The sequence below is a fragment of the Apodemus sylvaticus genome, chromosome 18 (assembly GCF_947179515.1).
Source record: "Apodemus sylvaticus chromosome 18, mApoSyl1.1, whole genome shotgun sequence".
Taxonomy (NCBI): Eukaryota; Metazoa; Chordata; class Mammalia; order Rodentia; family Muridae; genus Apodemus; species Apodemus sylvaticus.
In genome coordinates this window covers 11,847,719-11,875,466 of record NC_067489.1, presented here as the reverse complement: position 1 = coordinate 11,875,466, position 27,748 = coordinate 11,847,719, and the positions used below count along the sequence as shown (strand labels likewise).

Here is a 27,748-nt window from a genome sequence, read left to right as displayed (position 1 = left end):
ACTCAATTCTTCACAGAGTTAGAAAGAGCAATTATCAAATTCATCTGGAACAACAAAAAACCCAGGATAGCTAAAACTATTCTCAGCAACAAAAGAAAATCTGGGGGAATCAGTATCCCTGACCTCAAGCAATACTACAGAGCAATAGTGTTAAAAACTGCATGGTATTGGTACAGTGACAGGCAGGAGGATCAATGGAACAGGATTGAAGATCCAGAAATGAACCCACACACCTATGGCCACTTGATCCTCGACAAAGAGGCTGAAAACATCCAATGGAAAAAAGATAGCCTTTTCAACAAATGGTGCTGGTTCAACTGGAGGTCAGCATGCAGAAGAATGCGAATTGATCCATCCTTGTCTCCTTGTACTAAGCTCAAATCCAAATGGATCAAGGACCTCCACATAAAGCCAGACACTCTGAAGCTAATAGAAAAGAAACTGGGGAAGACCCTTGAGGACATCGGTACAGGGAGAAAGTTTCTGAACAGAACACCAATAGCGTATGCTCTAAGAGCAAGAATTGACAAATGGGACCTCATAAGGTTACAGAGTTTCTGTAAGGCAAAGGACACCATCAAGAGGACAGATCGGCAACCAACAAATTGGGAAAAGATCTTCACCAATCCTACATCAGATAGAGGGCTAATATCCAATATATATAAAGAACTCAAGAAGTTAGACTCCAGAAAACCGAACAACCCTATTAAAAAATGGGGTACAGAGTTAAACAAAGAATTCTCACCTGAAGAACTTCGGATGGCGGAGAAACATCTTAAAAAATGCTCAACTTCATTAGTCATTAGGGAAATGCAAATCAAAACAACCCTAAGATTTCATCTTACACCAGTCAGAATGGCTAAGATTAAAAATTCAGGAGACAGCAGGTGTTGGAGAGGGTGCGGAGAAAGAGGAACACTCCTCCACTGCTGGTGGGGTTGCAAATTGGTACAACCACTCTGGAAATCAGTCTGGCGGTTCCTCCGAAAACTGGGCACCTCACTTCCAGAAGATCCTGCTATACCACTCCTGGGCATATACCCAGAGGATTCCCCACCATGTAATAAGGATACATGCTCTACTATGTTCATAGCAGCCCTATTTATAATTGCCAGATGCTGGAAAGAACCCAGGTATCCCTCAACAGAAGAGTGGATACAAAAAATGTGGTATATCTACACAATGGAGTACTATTCAGCCATTAGAAACAATGAATTCATGAAATTCTTAGGCAAATGGATGGAGCTAGAGAACATCATACTAAGTGAGGTAACCCAGACTCAAAAGGTGAATCATGGTATGCACTCACTAATAAGTGGTTATTAACCTAGAAAACTGGAATACCCAAAACATAATCCACACATCAAATGAGATACAAGAAGAAAGCAGGAGTGGTCCGTGGTTCTGGAAAGACTCAGTGAAACAGTATTTGGCAAAACCAGAACGGGGAACTGGGAAGGGGTGGGAGGGAGGACAGGGGAAGAGAAGGGGGCTTACGGGACTTTCGGGGAGGGGGGGGGCTAGAAAAGGGGAAATCATTTGAAATGTAAATAAATTATATCGAATAAAAAAAAAGAATGAAAAAAAAATATGGAGCTATGCTATGTTATAATTTACCTTCTATTCATTTTTTCCAACTTTGTGTCTTAATTTTGTCCTTGCTCCCTGCCCAAGTTTTTGGAGTTTCAAAGTCTCCCTCCTTCTGTTGCTACTGTCATAAAGTTTGTTCTCTGTAGTACTGGGATGATTGGTATGGATATTACACACAATGTTCTGTGATAATATATGTACACATATGTATGTATATATTAATGTTTATTTGTTTTATTTATGAGTACACTGTAGCCATTCTCAGACACACCGAAGAGAGCACTGAATCCAATTACAGATGGTTGTGAACCACCATGTGGTTGTTGGCAATTGAACTCACGACCTCTGAAAAAGTCATCAGTGTTCTTAACTGCTAATCCATCTCTCAGTCTGTGTTTCTACTTCCTGCTTTTTGTAGCAAATTTCTAAAACTTATTGGAATAAAAGAGCAGAAATCCATATTCTCTTAGTTCTAGAAATTGAAACCTCACTAATCTCCTAGGTCCCTTTGTCCACCAGATTGACAATCCAGTATTATAGATAACTAGCTGGTTTATAATATTTGGTTTAATTATTAAACATGACTCATAGAACTCATGATGTGGAGATGAGGTCATGTTATATATGACTGTCTTTCCTTTATACCCCTTGTTCTTTCTCAATCTGGAAGATCCCAGCCCCCTACTGCTACCACTTTGTTTTTTCTAATATTTTCTAGTTTTCTAATTATCTAATATTTTCCTGAAATTTCTAGGGTAGGCAGAGGCTACCTACCTTTCCTTTGTAGTGGCAAACATTGGCCTGAGAATTTTCTTTTCTTTCTCTTTTCTTTTTTATAGGATTCCCTAAGTTATGAAAAATAGGCTGAAATATAACACCTGTAGTTGGCAGTTTAGCAGTGGTTTGGTATACAAGGTCCCAGGGGGAAATTCTTGTCATTCATATCATGAGACCTTTCTTGTCCTCAAAGTTTTCTCTTTCTTTTGTTTTCAAAAATAAATTACATTCGTCTTCTAGTGGATTTGCTGTTATTGAGTTCATGTCAGTTCTGGGATTTATAGTTTATGTTTCTTACCAAATCTGATAAATTTCACATCAAAAGTTACTCGTTGTAATACTCTGTCAACTTCTTTGTCTTTGCCCCAGACCATACTTTGTCAGATCCCCCTCTGCAATGTGCTCTGTTCACAAGCTCCTTTAACTTTGCTATTGATGCCTCCCTCTAAATTACACCCGTCAGCAATATTTACTTTAATTTGTTATGTATTTTCAGATCCAGTTTTCATCCAGATTCTATTGAAACCAGCTTGTATTTTCTTGCTAAGATTCCTTCTCTTTCTATATATGCAGAGAATTTGTAAGCATCATATATTGTTTTATTAAAGTGTGTGTTTGTGTGTGTGTGTGTGTGTGTGTGTGTGTGTGTGTGTGTGTGTGTGCTTTGAAGTCTTGGGGCCCAGCTTCCAACTCTGACTCATTGCAGCAGTTGAAGGATCACGTCTGCCCATTCACATTGTGATTTGCTGATGTTCTTGTTTTAAGGTTGCATCCTGGAGATCTTTTCTGTCTTGTTATAATATGCAGAGGATTGCTGAAGTCCTTCATTTCAATAGGTCTACCTTATGCATCAGCATCAGGCTTGGCCTCTTGTTGTGGATGATGCTCTGAGGATTTTAATTTTCCTTGTACTGTTGCTGCCTGTCCATGCATGGAAGATGCCACAATGGTGGTGTTCAGGGAATGAACCAAATGCTGTAAATGACCCAATGGTGTGGACAACTGGCAGTCTTTGGGATCTCCCCGATAGTGCATAACCCTTCTTCTTTGCCTGATTCTGGTGGTGGAGATGTAAGACTTAGTTCTGCAAATAGATTATACACTGGCCAGGCTGGCTATGGGAACATCTAACTTGCTTGTTCTTCCTGATACAAATGTAGCCTTGAGGACTAGGGACATGGCTAGTTAGGAAAGTGCCTGCCTTGTAAGAATGAGAACCAACGTTCCAGCCTGAGCATCCATATAGAAAAGTCAGGTATGATGATAACCCTTTTGCACTGGTGCTGGGGAATTGAAAGCAGGTTGATCACTAAGGTTTGCTGCCTACTTGAACTTGCAAGATCAATGCCAATGAGAGACTCTGCCTCAAAGATCAAGGAGTTTGAATCCTGAAGAACAACACTTGTGATTGACCACTAGTCTTCACACACACACATACACACACACACACACTCAGAGAGGGTCAAAAAAGATGATCATTATGACCAGAGGACTGGCCAGCCATATCCCGTAGGCTGACTGTACTGAGCAGGAAACTTGAGAAATTGGCATTTGCATCCCTTGGAGCCTTTATCAACTTTTTATCCCTCTGAATTGTGAGATCAAGAGGTTTGTATTTGATATCTTTAGATAGTTGGTTCATGTGATCATTGTTTTGGGGGTTAGTGAGTTGAAAGAAGACACGGCAAATGTTTGATGTAACTCATAGCCTTTCCCATGCTATCTGACTTGAATAGACCCAGCCCAGTGATCTGCCCATCACCCTTGTGCTAGAAGCACATGTCAATCGAAGTAGCAAGCCCACTCTAGCATTACAAGGATGGCTCTGGGGAACAGTGGGACTCTAAAATTCACACACATGTGCACACACACACACACATGTCATTCTGCATTATAGATTGCATATTACATATTCTCTTAAACCCATGCCCTTGTTTAGTTTTCAGAGTCAGCTTGACTTCCATATTAGAATCTCATCTCTTCTCATGTACTCAGCCCATGTAGTGGTAGATGTACATGTGGCAGGATCCCATGTCCATAACAGTCACAGCTTACTTCCTTTCCCTTCAATTCTGAGAATGTAACCTGCACCCATATATATGAATGGGAATAGAGATTCCCCAGATTGCAGAGCTGAGAGTTCTCCTCCTTCATTTGTTTAACAATTAAATAATCTCCTTCCTCAGATGTCTCTGTGCCTATATGTGACACCAGGCCTTCATACCAGAATGTTCCTGAGTGTATTGATAGTATACTTCATCTCTGTGTTGACCATTTGGCCTGTGGATAAAACAGAACATACCTTGTTTTATTACTGGGAACCTGCACCTGATACTGCATAGACCCAGTGCATGCCAATGTCCCCACAAATCATAGGTACATTCTAACCTCTCAAAGACTTCATAATCTAGACATGCACACACAAAAAAAAAAACTGTAAGGACTGCTAAGTGGCTTAGATATGGGTCACTTTTTATCTCGGAGGCAGCACTTCCTTCTCAAATGACCCAATTTATAATTAAAGTCAACACATTAAAGGTTAGCTCCACTTTCCCTCTAGGAATGTGCTGGAGGAAAGCAGGTGTGATATACAGCAGGTGCTACACGACATCAATTTCATGTCTTGACAGTTGTGTGACATAATCAGATTTTTATTTTCTCCCAGCTTTGAGGAATTTAAAACTAGCATAGCGTAGAACAGGAATGTTGTGTGCCTGAATTAGTAATATTAACACAGGTGCAGACCTATGCTACCCCAATCTGAGTCAAGGTCAGGGGTTGTCACTTTACTATCCAAACAATGCTGTCCTATCACATGCCTGGATTGACCAAGATCATTTCTCTACTCATCATGGTACTGATTTTTTTTTTGAGGCTGTGACATACGTAGAAGTACATACGGGGTTGCTTTTGAGAGTTGAAGTCGGGTAAAAATTGGTATAACCCTTCTCAAAAAGAAGTAAGCGAGCAGGTTTCTGAAAAAGCAAAGAGGCTTGGACTGTGGCGTCAGTTGTAGCAGCAATCTCATTACTGTCGAGAGATTAACCTTGGAGGGATAAACTTCTGCATGAACTTCTTAGCTATTCTCACTACAATTGTTAAAACCTTAGGACAAACATAAATATTCTCTAGCAGAGAAGTGGGCCTCTATGTGGTAGACCAGTTGAGAGTGTTGCTGCTTATCACCTAAAAGACCAGCTATTGAGTCATGGGGAAGCCCTGAGATCTGGCAGCTTCTGGAGTCTACCTCTTCATTACCTCTCAGATGATGTATAATTAGGATGACTTTTTTTTTAAATTAGATGAAGATATAGGAACAACTACCATTGGTTTAGTAAAAACCTGTAACTGTTTAAAAAAAAAATGGTTCCAAATTATATCTTCTGGTTCTTGTTCAAGTAAAGCTAACATCTGACTTGTTTCCATTTTCAACTTATTTTAAAAGTAAATGAATGAATGAGTGAATGAGTGAATGACTCCTATCTTTTTTTTTATTGATATATTTTTATATACATTTCAAATGATTTCCCCTTTTCTGGGTCCCCACTCCCCGCAAGTCCCATAAGCCCTCTTCTGTCCCCCTGTTCTTCCATCCACCCCTTCCCATTTCCCTGTTCTTGAATTCCTGTATACTCCTGCACTGGAATGACTCCTATCTTAAACCCCCAAGTACCTACATATGGTCAAGGAGGTCATGGGCTTGTTTTATTTCAAATTGCTCTCTCTCTCTCTCTCTCTCTCTCTCTCTCTCTCTCTCTCCTATCAAATTAAATTAAGTTTAGAAATCTGAAAGAGATATTCAAAGTCAACATTTTCTTTTGTTATAAACTGTTTTAAGGGCTTTAAACTTGGAAACATTAACCACTTTACATTTTTGAAATTTTTAACAGGTTTAAAAAGTTGATTAACATTCAACTAATTAGTTTAAAAAGAATTAATTGTGACAAAGTCTGATTACAACCCTTTCGTATGCATGCCAATCAAATAATTTGGAGGCTTAAAATAAATTCTAAACTGGGACTGGCTACAGGAACAGGATTTGACAGTTGATTGAGTGAGCTGTGCGAATGAGTGCTGCCATTGTGCAGGCCTCGTCAATTTTGAGTGAATTCACAGAGTAAGACTGGATTAAAATAAAGCACAGTGAGCAAACAACAGAAGTTCACACCTGAACCTCGGGGTGTGCCTGGAGTAGGTAGTTACCTTGGAAGTGGGCCTCTTTGCAATAGGTAAGGATTTTTTACATGTTAATTATGTTTTCAACAACTTAGATTCCTGGGAAGGAAGGAACCAAAGAAGGGGCTAAGTCAGGAGAGACCCCAGTGTGCTGCTGAGAGATGGCCCGAGTTCAAACCAAGCCATAGCCAAGGAAGGGAGGTAGCCTGTGGGAGGTGGAGACTCAACACTGGTGGAAATCCTCCATGGCCTTGCCCTCCTCAACTGGAAGATTCCTGCCGGCAAGGAGAATTCAGGCGCCTCAGAAGCATGCCTGTCCAGCTCACATCCCTGTCAGTGTTTCTCCTTATTCAGTTAAGGGCGTGTCTACTCAGAGCAGGGAATGAGGAGTGAGCAAGAACACTTGAAGAACGTAGATACTCTAGGCAATGACTAGAGGAAACTGGAGAAAAAAAATGACGTAGACCTCAGCCCAGGAAAGAGCTATTGTTGAGCTGAAATCTATCAACTGCGAGAGGGCTGGCTGTGCCAATGAGAACACTGATGACCTGGTACTCAGAACCCATATAAATACTTGGCTGGTTCAAGGCCTGCCTGTCATTCTAGCCTTGGAAGGCAGAGAGAGAGAGAGAGAGGATTCCACAAAGCAAACTGACTGGTGAGACTAGCAACATTGGTAAGTCTGGGTTTGATTGAGAGTCTCTACCACAAAGAATGAGGTAGAAGGGTGATTCCCAACACCAAATCTTAGGCCTCCACATATACACATGGGTATATGTGCCCAAATACAGGCAACCATGGGCATACATATATGCACACACATACATGAAAAGAAGAGACCAAAAATAGCTGTTGGAATACACTCGTCTTGGGGGTTTGTCAAATGGGAGGGGGTCCTGGGGATTTTCAGAGACAGTAGAGTGGACCAGTACCAGGTGTCTGGGCTGGCAAAACACAAGGCACCAGCAGCAGCAATTGTCTCTAGGGAGCTGAGGAGTCATCCCAGTGGGGAGCAAAGTAAATAATGTTGTGTGTTCTTAGAGCTGAGGCTTTCCTTTTAAAACAGAACAAGGTAGGTACAAGGTGGAGCAACTGCTTCATGGTCTGCCTGCAAAACATCACTCTCAACTTTCACTGAGAACATTAACAAATCCTGGGCAGTAAACAAAAATGGCAAAGATCTCCTGAGGCATGAGAGGGAGGGTCTATTGTGTTGAGAAAATCTCAGAGTCATAAGATATCTTATATCATATAATATCTATATGGAAACTTAGACTCCCCATGGGAGAGATATAGTAACTGAAGGTGGGTGAACATATAGTGATCTCAAATGTAGAGGTTTGATGCCGGCAAAGAATTGCTCTGGACAGACAAGAAAAGCAGACTGTGCATGCACTGAAGAGCGATTTGAGTGTGAGTTCTGATCAATCACATGTGGTCACCCTGTGAACCCTTTGCTGTTCATGCAAGCTCCAGGTTACAACGGCAGTGAGATTTCTTTCTTCTTTCTATTTATACACAAAGCAATACCTTTAAAATTAGATATGTTCTTTCCTGCCACAAACTCACAGTCCTGGGAATGACCACACAAGGAATGAAAGAAGGAAGAAAATGAAGATAAACTAACCAAATGGAAAATGATCATCTAGAGCTCCCAGTTCCCCAAACACAGCAGCCTTTGCTCTGGCTGAGAATAGCTGCAGGTATACAATGATTTGCATGTAGACCCCATAAAGCACGTAAGGAAATTTAAGGCACGTGTAGTTTTCAAAGACCAACAGGACAGAGAAGTGTGTGAGATGCATCTGCAAACTTCTCCCCTAGGGACATTATCTGATTGTTTGGTTAGGATAACTTGATCAAATAGAAAATCCTTTGCTCAGTTAAAATGTTTAAGGAGACAAAGAATGTTCCTAAATTTGTATGTGTGTGTGTGTGTGTGTGTGTGTGAGAGAGAGAGAGAGAGAGAGAGAGAGAGAGAGAGAGAGAGAGAGAGAGAATATCAGCAAGTATATTAAAAGGGGGCACAGGTCCTGAAGACCTTTCCTGAAACATGTGTATAGGAAACAGACAATGCCTTGTGCACTGTTAGTGATCAGCCACAGGTAAATGTAAAGCCCTTGCAAGATCACTATATAAATTGCAGAGGAGCTAAAATATACACTGGCCACACAAAATCCTCATTGGTGAAACTAAGAACCTGTGTGCTCAGACATTGCTGGTGGGAAGAAAAAATAGAATGCTCCCTCTGTAATCTTGCAGACAGAAATTGCAATTATAGACACAGAAATCAAAAAGATACAAATTGCATGCTTGGGAATTCATATAGGATCACATGAAAAGTTACACTGTGGGAAAACCTGCATATCAGAGTTACATCTGCTTTATGGGTCAGCTGCCAAGCAGCTGAGCATGTTAGCAGGACATGATGTATCCACACCAGGGAGTGTCTCCCTCAGCAATAGGAAGGGAAGAACTGCTGGTAGATAAATCTCTGGGGAATTGAGCCAAGTGAAGAAAGCTAATTCAAACAACAGACAAAGTGTGATCTCTGGTTTATGTAATAGCCTAATGAACGAATTTAGAGCTAGAGAAAGACTTGTGCTTGCCAGTGAGGAGCAGGAAGACAGTGGGATGAGGCTGTGAAGATGAACTGTATTTACTATAGCCTGGGTTCCCAAGTCTCCATGTGTGTAGGAGAGACAGAGAGAGAGAGAGAGAGAGAGAGAGAGAGAGAGAGAGAGAGAGAGAGAGAGAGAGAGAGAGAGAACACTTTCTTTTTTTATTTTTTTTTTATTTTTTTTTAAATTTTTTTTAATTTTTTTTATTTTTTTTAATTTTTTTATTTTTTTTTCTTTTTTTCTTTTTTTCTTTTTTTTTATTCGATATAATTTATTTACATTTCAAATGATTTCCCCTTTTCTAGCCCCCCCCACTCCCCGAAAGTCCTGTAAGCCCCCTTCTCTTCCCCTGCCCTCCCTCCCACCCCTTCCCACTTCCCCGTTCTGATTTTGGTCTATACTGCTTCACTGAGTCTTTCCAGAACCAGGGACCACTCCTCCTTTCTTCTTGTATCTCATTTGATGTGTGGATTATGTTTTGGGTATTCCAGTTTTCTAGGTTAATAACCACTTATTAGTGAGTGCATCCCATGATTCACCTTTTGAGTCTGGGTTACCTCACTTAGTATGATGTTCTCTAGCTCCATCCATTTGCCTAAGAATTTCATGAATTCATTGTTTCTAATGGCTGAATAGTACTCCATTGTGTAGATATACCACATTTTTTGCATCCACTCTTCTGTTGAGGGATACCTGGGTTCTTTCCAGCATCTGGCAATTATAAATAGGGCTGCTATGAACATAGTAGAGCATGTATCCTTATTACATGGTGGGGAATCCTCTGGGTATATGCCCAGGAGTGATATAGCAGGATCTTCTGGAAGTGAGGTGCCCAGTTTTCGGAGGAACCGCCAGACTGATTTCCAGAGTGGTTGTACCAATTTGCAACCCCACCAGCAGTGGAGGAGTGTTCCTCTTTCTCCACACCCTCTCCAACACCTGCTGTCTCCTGAATTTTTAATCTTAGCCATTCTGACTGGTATAAGATGAAATCTTAGGGTTGTTTTGATTTGCATTTCCCTAATGACTAATGAAGTTGAGCATTTTTTAAGATGCTTCTCCGCCATCCGAAGTTCTTCAGGTGAGAATTCTTTGTTTAACTCTGTACCCCATTTTTTAATAGGGTTGTTCGGTTTTCTGGAGTCTAACTTCTTGAGTTCTTTATATATATTGGATATTAGCCCTCTATCTGATGTAGGACTGGTGAAGATCTTTTCCCAATTTGTTGGTTGCCGATCTGTCCTCTTGATGGTGTCCTTTGCCTTACAGAAACTCTGTAACATTATGAGGTCCCATTTGTCAATTCTTGCTCTTAGAGCATACGCTATTGGTGTTCTGTTCAGAAACTTTCTCCCTGTACCGATGTCCTCAAGGGTCTTCCCCAGTTTCTTTTCTATTAGCTTCAGAGTGTCTGGCTTTATGTGGAGGTCCTTGATCCATTTGGATTTGAGCTTAGTACAAGGAGACAAGGATGAATCAATTCGCATTCTTGTGCATGCTGACCTCCAGTTGAACCAGCACCATTTGTTGAAAAGGCTATCTTTTTTCCATTGGATGTTTTCAGCCTCTTTGTTGAGGATCAAGTGGCCATAGGTGTGTGGGTTCATTTCTGGATCTTCAATCCTGTTCCATTGATCCTCCTGCCTGTCACTGTACCAATACCATGCAGTTTTTAACACTATTGCTCTGTAGTATTGCTTGAGGTCAGGGATACTGATTCCCCCAGATTTTCTTTTGTTGCTGAGAATAGTTTTAGCTATCCTGGGTTTTTTGTTGTTCCAGATGAATTTGATAATTGCTCTTTCTAACTCTGTGAAGAATTGAGTTGGGATTTTGATGGGTATTGCATTGAATCTGTATATTGCTTTTTGGTAAAATGGCCATTTTAACTATATTGATTCTACCGATCCATGAGCATGGGAGGTTTTCCCATTTTTTGAGGTCTTCTTCCATTTCCTTCTTCAGAGTCTTGAAGTTCTTGTCATACAGATCTTTCACATGTTTGGTAAGAGTCACCCCAAGATACTTTATACTGTTTGTGGCTATTGTGAAGGGGGTCATTTCCCTAATTTCTTTCTCAGCCTGCTTATCCTTTGAGTATAGGAAGGCCACTGATTTGCTTGAGTTGATTTTATAACCTGCTACTTTGCTGAAGTTGTTTATCAGCTGTAGGAGCTCTCTAGTGGAGTTTTTTGGGTCACTTAGGTAGACTATCATGTCGTCTGCAAATAATGATAGTTTGACTTCCTCCTTTCCAATTTGTATCCCTTTGATCTCCTTATGTTGTCGAATTGCCCAAGCTAGTACCTCAAGTACAATTTTGAAAAGATAAGGAGAAAGGGGGCAGCCTTGTCTGGTCCCTGATTTCAGTGGGATTGCTTCAAGTTGAGAGAACACTTTCATAAGAGGTAGGTCATCCATCCAGGCTGAGACAATACATTATAGATCTGTAAAATACAAGCACTGGAAGAGATGGGAAAGAATTCATGTGCACTCTTTATGTTGTTTCTGACAACTTTATGAATATATCACTTTATTAGGAAAAATTAAAAGCACTAGCATTGTATAAGCACACAACTGAATTTTAAGTGGAAATTGCAGCAAGGAAGTTCATGAGTACCTTTCCTTCAGGTCTGTTAAGCAAAGAATTTTACAAAGTCTTATTTTCACTTACAGGAAGTTTAGAAAAGCAGATACAGCTGTAGATGTTTTGTCAAAATAAGAGGGAGAACCAGGAGCAGAGAGGGGCCCAGGAGGCAGACTCCCTTGGGGAACTTGTAGGCTGTCTGTCTTCCTAAGGAGTCTTAGAGCTAGGATCTGTAATCCATGCACTGTTTGGCTGATTACAGTTCAACAAAATGCATGCACAGAAAAGCAAACAAATCTCTCTTGCAATCAAACAAGCAAACACAAAAGAACAATCTTCCAACAAAGACAAATCTCCAGACATACGTGTGCAGCAAGCATACATCGCTCACCAGAACACACTCTTTTTCCAACCTGAGTATAATGCAGCCAGAGCTACTCGGCATGTAATAACCGCTGTTCATCTTCCTTTGAAGTCGCAGGCTTTCGAGGCCGTCTACAATGAGAATGTTGGGTTGATAGACGGATGCTGTGATTGATGGTGCAAATCATGTGTTCACATTCCCGAAACCACTTTGCTGAAAGCAAAGCTTCCCATTTGATTAGGGACATTTGTTTTGGTTGAATTGATTTCCCTCCTGCACTTTTCCTGTTTCTACATGCTATTCTGTCGGCATGTTGAGTTCAGTCAATGGATTTGGTGTTTCTTTTCACCGGCTGACAGCGCCGGGGATGTGACCAGTTTGTCAATGCACACTGAATGCTTGGAGGAACTGCTTTGAAGTTTGACCTGGATGTTCAGTAAACTCTGTCGTGTCTATTTCAACCATACACACTGTTCTTTTCAATATCATTATAATGTGTGATTACCCTTTAATACATCTTTAAAGAGAGTTTTCATGAAAGGTACATAATTCTAGACTAGATGACTAAATGGAATAATGAATGTGTAGGGTTTCTCACCTTGGAGAGAGTTGCCTTTGATGGTATCACACAATAAACTAGTGGGCCTCCGGGGTTCATCTCCTGTTACATAGCACAGCTCTCTCTCTCTCTGTTTCTTCAGGTTTGTATGGATTTATCCCTAAGCATCTTGAACTTAGAGATACTCTCCTTTCCAGAAAATGGGATGAATATTTTTTTAAAGAACTTCTTTATTTTATGTGTGTGATTTTTTCTTTCCTGTGTGTCTATGTACGCCACACATGTGGCATGCCATTGGAGGACAGAAGAGGTCATCAGGTCCTCTGGAATTGGAGGTACAGATGGTTGTGAAACACCATGTGGGTACTGGGAATTTAACATGGGTCCTTTATATATAAGAGCAATAAGTGACTGAATAGTTACTAAAATATGCCAGTGATGACAAACTATTTAAGAGCCTGGTGTGTGTGTGTGTGTGTGTGTGTGGTTTGATTGTTAAACAGTAAGCCCCTCCTGTGAGGTAAAGTCAATGTATTTGTAAAAGTCTGGCCCTTTCCCTTCTGCGCAGGCTCACAGGCTCCAGTGTTCCTGACCTCATCGTGAGCATGAGCAATCAGATGTGGCTCCACCTGCAGTCAGATGACAGCATCGGCTCGCCAGGGTTTAAAGCCGTGTATCAAGGTAGGCCTGAATTATCAGGATATTTTTAAAGTGGGCAGAGACCATTCTGTACATGACAGAGATCAATGAACTAAACAGGTTGGAACATGGTTCACAATGAGACCAGTGCTCTGTAACTGGTTTGGAGTCCTACCTAAATGGCCTGTCTCTGAGTCAAGTATGCACAAAGCATGTCATTATCATGTCAATACAGCAGGGAATACAAACTCCAGCTACAAAATATAGGAGGCCTGGGGATCTCTTGGCAGCATCATAGTTATTTTTTGTTTTTGGAAACTTTTCCTTACTCTTGTTGCTATTTCAAAGTTGAAAATAAAATGATTGATGAATTTGTTTCGCCATTGTTTACATCTTGGAGGACACTTGTTAGCCAACCCATGTATTTAAGATGAAATGTCTGTGATTTTCACTGAAAATGAAAGATGCTAGGGCTCTGGTGTACTAGACAACTCGCAGTCTTGCTAATGGCTCCTGAACCCTAACCACATGTGGCTTTCTCCTAGCAGAGGGGTGGCTGGCCCTGTAGCTTCTGACCACTTGACTCTTAACCTGTTAGTACTCATTGACCTGGTACTGTTGCAAAGTCTCCACTTATTGCCTGTTTAAGATATCTGGCAGCCTGCTTTTCCTGGAGATTCATCCTATAAACAATCAACAAACCCCGACACTACGACAAGAAGCGTATACCAAAAGGAGCATGCCATGATTGTCTCTGGAGGGGCCCTGCCAGAGCCTTACAAATACAGAGGCAGAAACTACCAACTATTGGACTGGGCATGGGGTCCCCAATGGAGGAGCTGGAGGGTGGTCCGGAGGAGCTGAAGAGGTTTACAGTCCCATGGGAAGAACAATGACTTCAGCCACCCAGATGCCCCAAGATTCCCAGGGACTGAACTATCAACCAAGAGCCATACATGGTTCCAGCCAAAAATGTGGCAGAGGAAGGCCTTGTTGGGCATTAGTGGGAGGAGTAGTCCTTGGTCAGGTAAAGGCTTAATAGAGGCCCCAACAAAACAAAATCAAAGTGGGGGGGGGGAGTGGGAGTGGGTCAGGTGGAGGAGCAAATAGGTAGAGGCAAGGGGTGGGAGGAGGGGTTGGGGATCTTTGGGGAGGGGGGAAATCGGGAAAGGTTTTACCATTGGCAATGTAAATGAAGACAATATTCAATTAAAAAAGAGAAAGATATCTGGATATCTGGCACCATAGAAGTGTGTATGCTTGCAGTGAGCTCTTATTTTCAAACACATACTGTAAGAATAGTTCCAAGTTTTAAAAATGTATCAAGAATATGTGTAGATGAAGACACAGAAGCAGATAATACAGAAAGATCCCAGAACCCCAGATAGGAAGCACAACTGCTTATTACAAGATGTTTATTGTAAGTTCACATGAGTGAGCATGTATTAGAGAAGCTCCATTATTTCCAAGTGAGTGGAGGTAGTCAGAATGTGAACGTGTCCTATGGGAGGAGGGCCCTGATGGAGCATCCATAGCTATACAGTATGAAATATAGTTGTCCTTGCAGGAATCCGCAGGAATCATGGGGCAAGATGAGGAAGTTAGACTCATTTATTTAAAAACAATCTATAATTCCAGTTCCATTCATTGGGGAGCCCTTGGTTTCAGAGAAAATTGCAGACCGTTTCCCTTTAAATTTCTAGATATGACCTTCAAGGATCACCTACACCAGTGTATACTTACTCAAGAATGCACAGCTGAGGTAAAATATGCAGTCTTGGGTGGAGTGTAAAAGCATCAGGAAAATACCAGATGCCTCTCACCAAGAATGGCTGCAGAGGACTTTCTCCTTCAGGTGGAAGACAGATTCATGAGGCTGAACTCAAAAAACTAGAGGAAGAGGATACACCTCTAACTGTTAGGGTCCCAGTATTCTCAAATTAGATGTGAATATCCCTATGTTCAGCAGTATTACTTGTAATCACCTTTGGCTTTAATCCCACACTTGTCAACACTATCAAGAGTCTGTTGATACCTACCCCTTGAGATGTCATGGAAACAAGGGGGACAGTCTTCAAGAACTCAACTCTTCATTACAATGAAGAGTTACCGCCTGATAAATAAAAACTCCAAAGGTTTAAAAAAAAGTATGGCTTTGATAATGTAGGACCCTGAGCAAATATAGAAAAAGGTTTTTAGAGAAACTGACTTTGTTTTTGCAACATTTATTTAGTTGGCGTCTCTTTCTGTGGTGTGTGTGTGTGGCCTCATCCTGCCATGATGTAGGTTCTAGAGATGGAACACAGGTCATCAGTCTTGGTAGCAGTCACCTCTACCCACTGAGCTGTCTCACAGGCTCACAAAACGAGTATTCTAGGATGTTGTGCTAAGCTGATAATTGAAGATACTGTACAAGTCACTCACTGTGTCACTCAGCTGCTCATAAGTTATCAGAAATCACACACCACTGATATTCAGGTAGGATTTAATTTTCCAGGTGTTGATTCTGTATGGCTTTCGCTAACTCAGAGCAAAGGGCACAGCTCTAAGCTATGCCATGGTGGGCACTAGTTCTGCCCCTTAACAGTGTGACTTAGAGGAAGTTATTTCAGCTCCCATACACCCCTTTTATTAACAAGGTGGAGAGATCCTAACAACAGCATCTGCTTGATAGGTTTGCTGTAAAATATCAAGTGAATTTAAGAACCCAACAAAATAAATGCTGACTGTAGCTTGCTATTTATATGACTATTTTTAATTTAGAGCACATTTCCTGCACCTTCCATTTTTCATCTTATTATAAAACATATAACCCCATCAGATGGATTTGAGAACGTCCCCCTGCCACATCTTTACCTTCTTGATTGACCAGGAAATGCGATCAGAGGCACATGTTATTTGTATCTCCTTGTGGGTCTTCTCAGTATCTTCATTAATCTTCATATATGGCATAGCATATACAGGAGACTCTACTCCCATCATCCCACCTTAAAAATTGGCTTGAACAATACACTCTAAGACAGAGACAGTTGCACTGACTTAAGACAGAGACATCATAGAAGATTCCCCATAGTTCCTGTGTTGACCTTTCCAGTGTATGTCAATCATTCACTGAGAATACCCTAAGATGTTTGAGGGACTTGTGTGAATTTTCCACTGGGACAACACTAACAAATATCTGCTCACCTCAAATAGGACATTCATGCCAGAATTTCCACCCATGGCTAGCCTAATGAAACAGTGAGTTTATTAGGGTAACTTGTGAGAGTGGAATTGAGGGGTTTCTTACAGAAGCAGATGTGACTTAAAGGAGGCTGAATGTCTGAAATCGCATGGCAGCATAGGTGGTAACTCCTGATGACCATATCCCTGGAGCTTCCTGGGTAATTTGCAGGCAGCTCTACCGAAGAGTCTCCTCCCTCTGTAACTATTACTGTTTAGGCAACCTTGGATAGTGTGCTTGTGAATATTCTAAGTTTCTGAAGCTTTCCCAGGGGACATAGAGTCTAACCCTTCTCTAGTGGTCCTTTGGTAACCCAGGCTCACAGGCTGGGGGTATACAAGTTTCCTCTCTGTGCTCCCCTTCCTGCTTCTACAAAGACCTTTCTCTTCTGTCTCATGATCTCCAGACTGTATTTAAGTAACTTGGTAGTGGAGAAAGATTGTATCTAAGAAAGAAAGCTGAGGAGCTGTGGAGAGCCCAACATCAACCTAGAACACCAGTGCTTCAGAGGAGGACAGGCAAGGACTAAGGGCAAAGTCATGGAGTAGTCTACTGCTGAAGGCACTTGGTGGCAAAACACACAGAGAAATACTATAAATACCTTGTCTACCTAGACATCTGTCAGCATGCATGTGTCCAAGATATGCATGGATGGGTACCAACTTCTGCATATTCATCTATCCATCTACATGTCTATCTTCTACTAACTATCATCTCTGTCTACCTGCCAAGGTATAGCTCAGCATTCAGGTACTGGGGAAGGCAGTGAGGGTTTCATGGAACAGAAAGGGGGGTGGCAAAACCTGATGGCGTATGGCAATTAACTCCCACTAATAGTAGCAGGAGAATTAAGACAACTTAGTTATTTGGTCTCTTTTCTCTTTGATTCAAGAGCCTCTTTCTGGTTAGCTGAGAGGCTCCTTAAATCTCCATGAGCCAGAGATGAAAGAAAAGGAAAGGAAAAGAAAGGAGAAAGGAGAGGAGAGGAGAGGAGAGGAGAGGAGAGAAGAGGAGAGGAGAGGAGAGAAGAGAAAACAAAAGAAAACAAAAGAAAATCTGGCACACGTGCGCGCGCACACACACACACACATACACGGATGAAGTAGAAAAGTGTTATAGTGCCACTTTATTAGTGTATAGTTGTATCTATCTATCTGTCACCTTTCTATCCTTTCATGTATCAATCTATCATCAATTATCTATCTATCTATCTATCTATCTATCTATCTATCTATCTATCATAATCAGCTATCTATGTAAGCAAATGCTGATGCTTCACCATAAAAAAGTAACAGACAATTGTCTGAAACTTTTAAAAGTAAGGTGAAATCCTTAGGATAATTTTGTTATATATAAGATCATTTTAAAGTTTAATAATATCAGAATTATTGTTAAATTATTACAGGAATATAACAGATGGTGCATAGTACAAATTTAAAATAAAATATGCATTGTCTTATAGCAGATACTGCTGGACAGCAGAATAGAAGAAAAACTAGGACCTACCATGCACTCAAACTCCATCGGGACCACTGTGGTGGAAGCCTCTGCAGCTGTATGTCACACAGGCTTGAGTTTGTGTGTTGAGTTTCTCCCCTTTACTGTATTGAACATAGTACTGTGAGTCACCTTTAGACCTCCTTTTTGTCATGAAAGTAACATCTAGTTACAGTTTACCACACAGGTGAAAGGCTAGCTGCATATTCACAAATCATGTTGCGCGTCATTCTCCATGGCTATTTGCATTTTGGTATGGGGTAAATAAGAGGAAAATTTCCTCAGGCAGGGCTGCTGAGAGAACGAAAAGCAAGACTTCTTTCTAACTCTACTGAGGATCATCCTAGGAAAGTTCCAAGTTCAACATCTCCATTCCAATCAACAGCAGACTGCCATTGCTGAGGCCCTGTAGCCATGAGACTCTGCTTATGGGGTGGGTACCAGCTCAGTGTGACCTGGAGACAAGTGACAAGGGAGCCAGCCCTCAGTGAGAACATCTATACTGGCTTGACAAAGGATATTCCCATAGGACAGAAGGTGCTGTGGCCTCAAATCTTCTGTCTGATCTGATGGTTTTGCATTACTTGGTTGACATAGGCAATGTATCTTATCTTTCTGTGGGAACAGGTGGAATTAGAGGGAGGGAGGGGGTCACTGAATAGAAAGAGACTTTCAAGTTACTTAGAAAGTAATTCTACTGTGGGCTGTTGTCATGAAGCTCACATGCTTCCTACTGCCAGGTGTGTGTCCTGTCAGAGAGGCAGCCTGATTCCTGAGATTTGGAAGAAGCCTGGGGAGTGATGGCATGTCTCCTCTTGTTCACATTTGTGGAGACTCACAGTGCAACATTTCAAAGCTGCAGGATTCAAGGCAGACTTTTGAAAACATACAGAAGCTATTGAGATTGATCACAGGATCATTTACTACCCCCTTTCCTGCAAAGCTGATTCAAGGAGAGATGAGTGTGCGTAAGGTGTGACAGACAGCACCCTCTGTAGAAATAGAAAGCCTTGATTGGGCATGCCTCAATGCAAGATGGGGAGAGAACAAAAGGGTATTTTCAAGAGTACAGAAAAGGCACAAAGTGTGAACCTTGTCTGGGGACAGCACCAGGAAGTCTTAGCCTTACGGGGATCCTTAAATGCTGAGCATTCTCTAAACTGCGATAGTCAGTGGGTACCTTGTTTGTGACCAGGACTTGGGCAGTGAGACCTTCATCTGAGCTACATTAGGTGAGGATTGAAGTGGCCAGGGGTGGGATTGGAAGAGGCTGGGGTGAAGGGAAAGCCTTTGCCTTGGGGGAAAATATGGACGTGAGTCAGAACATGTACATAGGAGGGGCAGGCAGGCAGCCAGAGTCAAGAGTCACTTCCACATTCCATGTACTTCAAAACTCAAAAGGTCAGTCCTGAGGAAGGCACAGATGGCAAAAGGCTGGCATCCCCTTGCTAAGTGCCATCCCATTCCAGTTAGAAAGCTTGCTTCCAAGTAGCATCAGTCCCAGAACAGCAACTTTTACCCTAAAATATCCAAATATTTAAAATAGCTTTTGTTTCCAATTTCAGGCTGAGCTAGTTTTTTTCCAGCTGGGCAGAGGGAGACTCAGTTGAGGAGCAGCCTGGATCAACTGGCCTGTGAGCTTGTCTGTGGGGCATTTCCTTGATTACTTGTTGAAGGATTCAGCTCACTTGGGTGATGCCATGCCCTTGGCAGATGGCCCTGGGCTGAACAAAACAGGAGCTGAGGAAACCAAGGAAAGCAACCAGAGAGCAGCACCCATCTGGGGTTTCTGCTTCACTTCCTGCTCTGACTTTCCTCCGTAATGGATTCTGACCTGGATGGCCATGTAAACTGGAATAAGCCCTTTCCTCCTCATGATCTTCTCACAGCAACAGAAAGGCAAAATAGAGGAGGCTCAAATGCATATCGGAGAAGCCCTGATCATAAAGAAGAACTAGAACCAGATAAGATTCACTTCCCATCTTATAGATTCTTGGGCAGCTAGGAAGCTTGCACTGTATATGACTTGGTCAGCCAACCAAGGGCTTGTTAATCTAGTATAGGCATGGAGACCCTACAGCAGCACACAGATTTTCTGGTTTGGGTTCAAGGGTTTTAATAGCCAGGGAATTATATTCTCACATTTTTCTGAGGATCAGCACATTTAATTTTAACTTCTGAAATTCTTCTGGTTTTACCTTTTGAATGACCCTGGTTTGAAGATCAGGCCCTCTAAGCCCTTATTTGGAGAAAAACCATCAATTTAGCATATTACAAGTATATAAATGCTTCCTTCTGCTGAGTGGATCTTGGTGCTGGGAGCGTGGGAGGATGGAACACGGAATCTTTCATGCCTCCTGCACCAGGCTGCAGTGAGTGCCACACCGTCTGTCCATAGGGATTATGGCTTCTATTCACATGCAGTTCTCTCCCTCACTGCATTCAGCCCTCACCTTGTCTCTTGCTCTGTCATGGGGAAGGTAACTTCTCCGTGTGAACTTGATCTTCTTCTGTTTGGAGCTTTCAAAATTAGTAAAGATTTGAGAAATGGATCTAAGCAGTATGTCTTGGAACTGTAATATATGAAACACTGCTAAGTATCTAGAGACAGTCTCTAGGCTGAGTACTGGATTAGGCACCTGACTAACATTTGGCCATGGAGAAATTTTAGGCTTTTGCTGAGGACTCTGAAGGTTGTGGGTACCATTTGCCACACACCTGAAGATTGGGGATAAACTGCCAGCCCCACCCACAACCTCCTTTGTGATTTCACCATAGTCAAAGTTAAGAATTATAAACACTTAGCAACTCTGACAGCCATTGGGTTCTGTCAATGCCTTCATTAACAAATCTCACAGCAGCCCTGCTCCCCATGCAGGGAGCAACTGGTGTTTTCAGGGTAACAGTGTTGTCTCAGTCCCCTAGCAGGAATCTTTTAATGCACATGTTAATCATCCTTCTTGTCATTTTGTCCCCCCTGTCTCTTCCCTTTCTTCCACCTGCCCAGAAAAAGTCACAGAGATCCCAGTTAACCAAGGACTGCCTTGAGTTCCATCCTCCTAAGCTTTTGAATATCAGCCCATGTACAGACACTCCAATCTCCTAGTTTCTCTTTATTCTTCATGTCTAGATTAGCAGCATCAGTCTAAGCACTTTTACTCTTGAAACCTTTCTATTTCATTGTGTGTGTGTGTGTGCGTGTGTGTGTGTGTGTGTGTGTGTGTGTGTGTGTGTGTGCATGTATGTACATTCTTGTGCATGCACATACATATATTGCATCCATTCCCATGTGTTCAGGTTCATGCACATGAGGCCTGAGGTTGGCTCGACCTCCATCATCCTTCTAGCTGACTCACTGAGGCAGAATCAAACAATCAAAACCAGGGCTCGCTGATAAAGCTTGTGTCCCTTAACCACCTTGCTTTGTGGGTTACCTGTTGAGGACGCCTGAAGCTGGAATTACAGATGAGCCACGGTGCCCATTCATTTATATGGGTTCTTGGGATCCAAACTCCAGTCCTGACATTTGCACAGCAAGTACTTGCTTGCTGAGACATCTACCCAGCCTTTGACTCCTACTTTTAAATTCTGCCTGAGTTATTAAGGTCTGTTACAAAGAACTCCGCTCTCCCTGGCTGTAAAACTCCAGTAGCACTCCTGGGATTCTTTCTTCCCTTCGCTTGTCCCCATTTCTTTCTGGCTTCATCCTCAAGGGTGAGGTCCACATATGGAGCATAACAAAGCTTCCAGATGCTCTGGCTTCAGCATATTTTTCATTCAGACTCAGCAGGGGAGGAACCACATCTCTGGAGACATCCATGTCAAAGACCCTCTACCCAAGTTCTGCTTTCTTCACCACTAGGCAGGAGGAATCTGGTTGTGCATTCTGAATGCCCATCCATTCCTGAGGCAGCCAGAGTGGTTGGGAACATACCAGAAACACAGGGTCTCTAAAGAGAGTAGTGTGATAGGGTAAACCATTCTCTAAAGCAGTGGTAGAGACTAGAGCACACAGTATCTCCTGAGCTCCCCTCTTCTCTGAACCTTAGCCTGTGATTTCCATGGAAACCATGCTGCAAAGGAGCCACTACCCTGCTTCACAGCCTTTTGTAGCATGATTACTACTCAGCAGCTTGGGTCACCTTCCTCAGAAAATCGTTTAAAACAGCCTCCCTGTGGGTAAACTCTAGGCGCCTCTTGTTTCTGTATTGCTGCTATACATCCTATTTCTCTGCCTCTGCTATTATAAAATTAACATCTATTTCATTAAACCATTTACTGCGCTGAATTTGTGGGAGGAGGAAAGACCTCCTCCTGTTTCCTTGCTTTGTCTGGAGAGATCAAAATGCTGAGGAAGTCAGCTGGGGTAAGACCGGGTGACTCTGTGGGACACACATGGGTGGGCAGCCATGTTTGTGAACATGGGGAAAAGCTGCATATTGGTCACTTCAGAATGTGATTGTGAGACTAGGTGACTGTGTGGTACACACATATGAGTGACCAGTCTGGTGGGCATGGGTTTGATCACTGGATCATGAAGTAGGAACATAGGGAGTGATTGGAACTGGTCTGTGGCCGTAGCAGTGGCAATGGTGGTGGCAACTGTCTTTCTTCCCACTGTGACCCTTTCAAATCCTTCACCAATGCCCATGGTTCTTTGATGCCTGCTTAATCCCTTCAGAAATGAGGTGCTGAGATATAACAGCCTAGGCTACACATGGCTTGAATTGTATTAAGAGCACTCCGCCTTCATGCAAATGAGCTCCCATCTTGCAGGTTGTTGGCTTCCTTGTATCCCCAGCCACTTTGCTAAAGAGTCATTATGTGCAAGCAGGCAGTGTGCTACCTCGGCTCTTTCTTCCTCCAGTCAATTAATGCTCTAATTTCTCCATGTTCTTGAAGTTACAAAAAACGTTTATAAAGACAGCCTGCTAGAATTTCATAATAATAATTTGAGCAGTATCAGCATATACTCATGTTTCCAGCAAGTTCTAACAGTTATCAGAGTTTGAAGGTCTATGTTGCCTCTTCTTATGGAAATGACTTAGGATCCTCCAGGTACCTTTCTGGCTCCCAGCCTACTTTTTACACATAGTTTGTCTTCCTATGACCAGTGTATCGTTACTTTTCATATAGGCTCAGGCTAACAGGTAGCAAGGAAGCCATACATGATCTGTCTGGTATTACATTCTGCAACTTCCCAAGCTTCAGTGCTCACTTTGCTCCTAGCTTTCCATACACCCATAAGATACTCCCTAATTCTCTGATTATCTGTCTTGTTATGTGTGAAGTAGGATTTTAATAACAGGGTGTGTGTCAGGATAAATTATATAAACAGATATGACAACTCATTGAAGCCTATGAAGGGCTCTCTACTGGAAGCTGTAATTGTGTTTGTGTATTTTGCAAACTATCTGCATAAATGCATGCTTTACCTGATAGAGAGTCATTTAGAAGGAAAAATAAAACCAATTTTGTAATAGCTCACACCCTATGACCTGGCAGGTTTTAGTTCCTGGCACTGTCTGCCTCTTCTGGGACTATGAATGCCCTAGAAAGGGTATGCCAAACCTGCTTGCATTTTGGCCCCCATGGCTCTGGCTATATGCCCTTTCTTGGAGTCAATTTCATTACAACAAACTTTTCAAATGAGTTTTTAGTCTATTTCAACTTTACTGTTATCTTTCCAAACTATTCACTTTCTTGTCAAAACTATAATTATCCGCCCAGGTCTGGGACAGTGTGTTTGACTTTTCATTACACTCCTGTTCCCAGAGGTATGCTCAGAACAGCAGTCATTCCTGCCTCACAATCTCCTTCAGCATCAAGATGATGGACCTCGCTTCACCCTCTTCCTTCCCTATCGCAATCAACTTGAATTATGCTCTTCCTTTCCAGGATATAATCCCTCGGCCACATTTGAATGTGAGTCATCCCATTGTCTTGCAAGCTTACATCCTTTAACTCTTCCCTGTTTCTACCCCAATCCTGTACAGCTGCACAAACCACATGGATGGTGTTTGTCTAGTCTCACTAGCCCTTGTGCCTGCCCACTTGGGTTAGGGTACCTGACTGCTGAGTGGTACAGCCCTGCCCCTCAGCTGGATCTATAGGGCTTGGTCCGAGATGCAAAATTCACCATCCTCCTTTCTTGGGTATCTGGTGGAAACGCAAGCCTTTGGTATGGTAGCTGAGAGCCCTGGGTAGCACCTGGGGTTAAGTGATGTTGTTCAGTGCCTTTCTATCTTCCTGATTTCTACCCTTGATAGAGGAATCATGTCATTTATCTTATGGGTCATCCTTAAGAGTGAGATAGGATGTGTATATCAGGATCTGGGATATGAAATACATTGGTATTCAGACAGGCTCTGGGATTAAAGATAACCCTCAATCCACAATGCTATCCTTATATTGGGTCCCACATAAAAATGGCTCCTTCCTTACTACTGTCCTTGAGACCCAGAGCATATGACCCAGACTATGCATGTTTTCCTCCCTCATTCTGATGTCTACATGTTCTAAATTACTACCATGGCTCCCTTGAGTGGTGATGGCGATTGGTGGATATGACTTACCAGCTGCATACTGTACATTTCTTTTCTTATTCTAGCTTGCTTTGGTTTTTTTCTTTCTTTTTGTTTATTTTTTGTGTTTTTTTTTTTAAGAAGGAGAGTTATCCTGAAGTTTTCTTTCATGTGTATAGTGATTTAGGGCAGATGTTTAAACTGTTAGTGGAGTTCAGAGCTTTGTGAGTAGATTTTTTTTTTTAAAGACAGCTTCATAGCTAGAGGTGTGCCCTTCTGTTAGGGGCACAGCACTTGGTAGTCACAGGTGGAGGCTGCAGGTAGAGCTGCAGGTGGGTGTTTCAGGTGGAAGCTGCAGCTGGGAGTTGCTGGTTGAGCCTGCAGGTGGTGTTGCAGGTGAAGATTCCAACTCCATCATTTCATAGCATTCCTCAGGACCTTGTGGCATGGGGGTGCTATGTTGCGATACAGTGATGACGTTTACAGGTCTGACCAGGTAGACCATTCTGTGCTTCCTATAATCTCAAATGAGGTCTCTGCAGCGTATTCAGCCTGAGAGCTGTTGATGCTGGACCTGGGTACCTTTTCCTGAGTACCAAACAAGAGAAGGTTGTGCTGTGCATCTTACCATGCTAAGCTGCATTTATATAGTCTACACTCGGTGGGAACCAGTGTGTCTCTACTTAAAACTGTGTCCCTCTGGAAAAAGCATCCCCAGTGAAGACTTTTGCCTGTGCAGAACTCATATGGTTTGACACATCTAGTGATGTCTAGATATAGAGCTCAAAGTCTGTTTGAGTTGAAGGGTACTGTCTCTGCATTTGGGAATCTTTACAATCTAACCCATGAAAACTCTGCCTGGCTGGGTCCTGACAATTTCTGTGGTATTTGCTCAAGTCCTGTGGTCAGTCCTATGACCAAGGACCACTGTCTCTGAGTGGAAAGTCACACTAGATATATTGACCCCAGTGTTGCTGGCTGTTTCTTCGACTTTCAATGTATCAAGTCTCTCCTATAGTGACAGAAGAGTGTCTGTATTGTGGGGGAATGACACTTTGGACAAGTAGTAAATCGGACACACAAAGAACTCATTCTGACATCTATGGTTCAAATTAAACAAGAACCCTTGGCCTAATGTCCTCTGACCTCTTTGCTTCCCACACCCAGATTCCCTGTTTGCAACTGCTCTAGGAAGAAGAATGGAGTAACATGTAAGTGTCTAGTGTTTCTGCTTCATAACACAGAAGAATCCACCCAGCAGCAATGGCAGCCCCACTGAACAGACCCTACTATATACATAACCTGTATTTGTGTGTATGTGTGTGTGTGTATGTGTGTGTGTGTGTGTGCTTTATGTCTCACAGATGAGTTACTGTATTTTAAAATCTTAAAAACAGTTCATCTCTGAATTCACAAATAGATTGTCTTGCTTGATTTTATTTTTAATGCTTATAAATGCTTAGAAAACATATTTTTCCCACCCAATATTTGCTCATTTTGATTGTTCTGTAGCCAAAGGTGCAAAAAAAGAAGCTATTTTAAAGTATCTCTTTCTTCCTTCACAATTTCTTTTTTCTTTCATGGGCAAACATTTAATTTTTTATGGTTTATTCTATTTGTTGAATAAACTATCAAAATCTACCTATCTGTCTGTCTGTCTATCTTTCTATCTATCATCTATCTATTTATCTATAATATACAGATGCTTGTATCACCTCAATCTTCCAACTTAATGAATAGTACTGCATTGCCTCTAATTGTCTGCTTCTTCCTCTAGGGGTGGGGGAGAAGAGGGTTGTGCCTTAGGTTGGGCTAGAGGGAGGGAAGCTAACCAGACTTAATGGGTGTAGGCAGGATCATGGTCATACACAAACAAAGAGCATACACCCAGGAACTTAAGAGAACTGTTCTATTTGGAGGGTGCTACTTATGCCCCTAGGGAAGAGGACAAGATCTTGGGGCAAGGTTCATATAGCTGTGTGCCATTGATTAGAGCAGAAGTGTTAGAAGCTATTTCATGTGCATACTCAGGGGCTGTGGAGCCCTGAGGAGTTGGGAAGAAACATTATAAGGTCAAACAAGGAGTGAAGACTGAACTGTCAGGGTGATAATTTCTTACTAGGGTTGGTGGTAAGACAGCCGATGTTATGGCTTCAGGATGGGAGGGAAAGGGAGTCAACTTCTGCTGCCCTTAGCTGATACCTGAGGTATCTGAACTAAAACCCTCTTCCACCCTTTCTCCGTAAATATGGGCCATCATGGTCCCACCCTGTGTTTTAAAGTCTTTATTATTTTTCTTATTTAGTAAATTGTAAAGTTCATTCTAGAGCCTCTTTCCCTCCCCTCCCCTCTTCTCTTTTTCTCTGTCTGCTTAGTTCTCTCTTTCTCCTTCTCTCTCTCTCTCTCTCTCTCTCTCTCTCTCTCTCTCTCTCTCTCTCTCCCTCCCTCCTGACAAGTGCTCTGAAGGAAGGACAGAAGAGAAATAATTTGTTCAACTAGTTTACTAAATCTTTGAGTTTTAAATCCCTGCACCTAGCTTCAAAAATTACTTTGGCATAAATAGTTTTGTGTATTTGTCCTGACAGAGTTTTAAACAAGAGATCACAGCATGGTTTAGAGTGTACAGATCCACTGAGAGTGGTCCCAGTGTATGGATCCACCAAGAGTATATCCCAAGAGTGTGCACCCTACAGAGAGCAGATCCAAAGCCTTTGTGCATCCAGGGAGAGCAGATCCAAATGACTCTTAGTTTGTAAGGCTGCATGATAAGGATTGCAAATCTTTGGTTTTGATTCTCATGACAGTCACAAACATAGATATCAATTTATGTGGATTCCTACAGGAAAATGTAATTTTCATAATTAAAAAATGCCTGGTTATGGATCAATGGAACAGGATTGAAGATTCAGAAATAAACCCACACACCTATGGCCACTTGATCCTCGACAAAGGGGCTGAAAACATCCAATGGAAAAAAGATAGCCTTTTCAACAAATGGTGCTGGTTCAACTGGAGGTGAACATGCAGAAGAATGGGAATTGATCCATCCTTGTCTCCTTGTACTAAGCTCAACTCCAAATGGATCAAGGACCTCCACATAAAGCCAGACACTCTGAAGCTAATAGAAAAGAAACTGGGGAAGACCCTTGAGGACATCAGTACAGGGGGAAAGTTCTGAACAGATCACCAAT

The 27,748-nt window shown here is 42.0% G+C and overlaps 1 protein-coding gene across 1 annotated transcript in view; it reads left to right on the top strand.

Annotated features, from left to right (window-relative positions):
• Positions 1-27,748, top strand: part of Csmd1 (CUB and Sushi multiple domains 1) — a 1,354,421-nt gene that overhangs the window by 973,054 nt on the left and 353,619 nt on the right. The window contains exon 12 of the mRNA XM_052162855.1: positions 13,243-13,355. Coding sequence (XP_052018815.1) covers positions 13,243-13,355 — 113 coding nt within the window. The remainder of the gene's footprint in view (positions 1-13,242; positions 13,356-27,748) is intronic.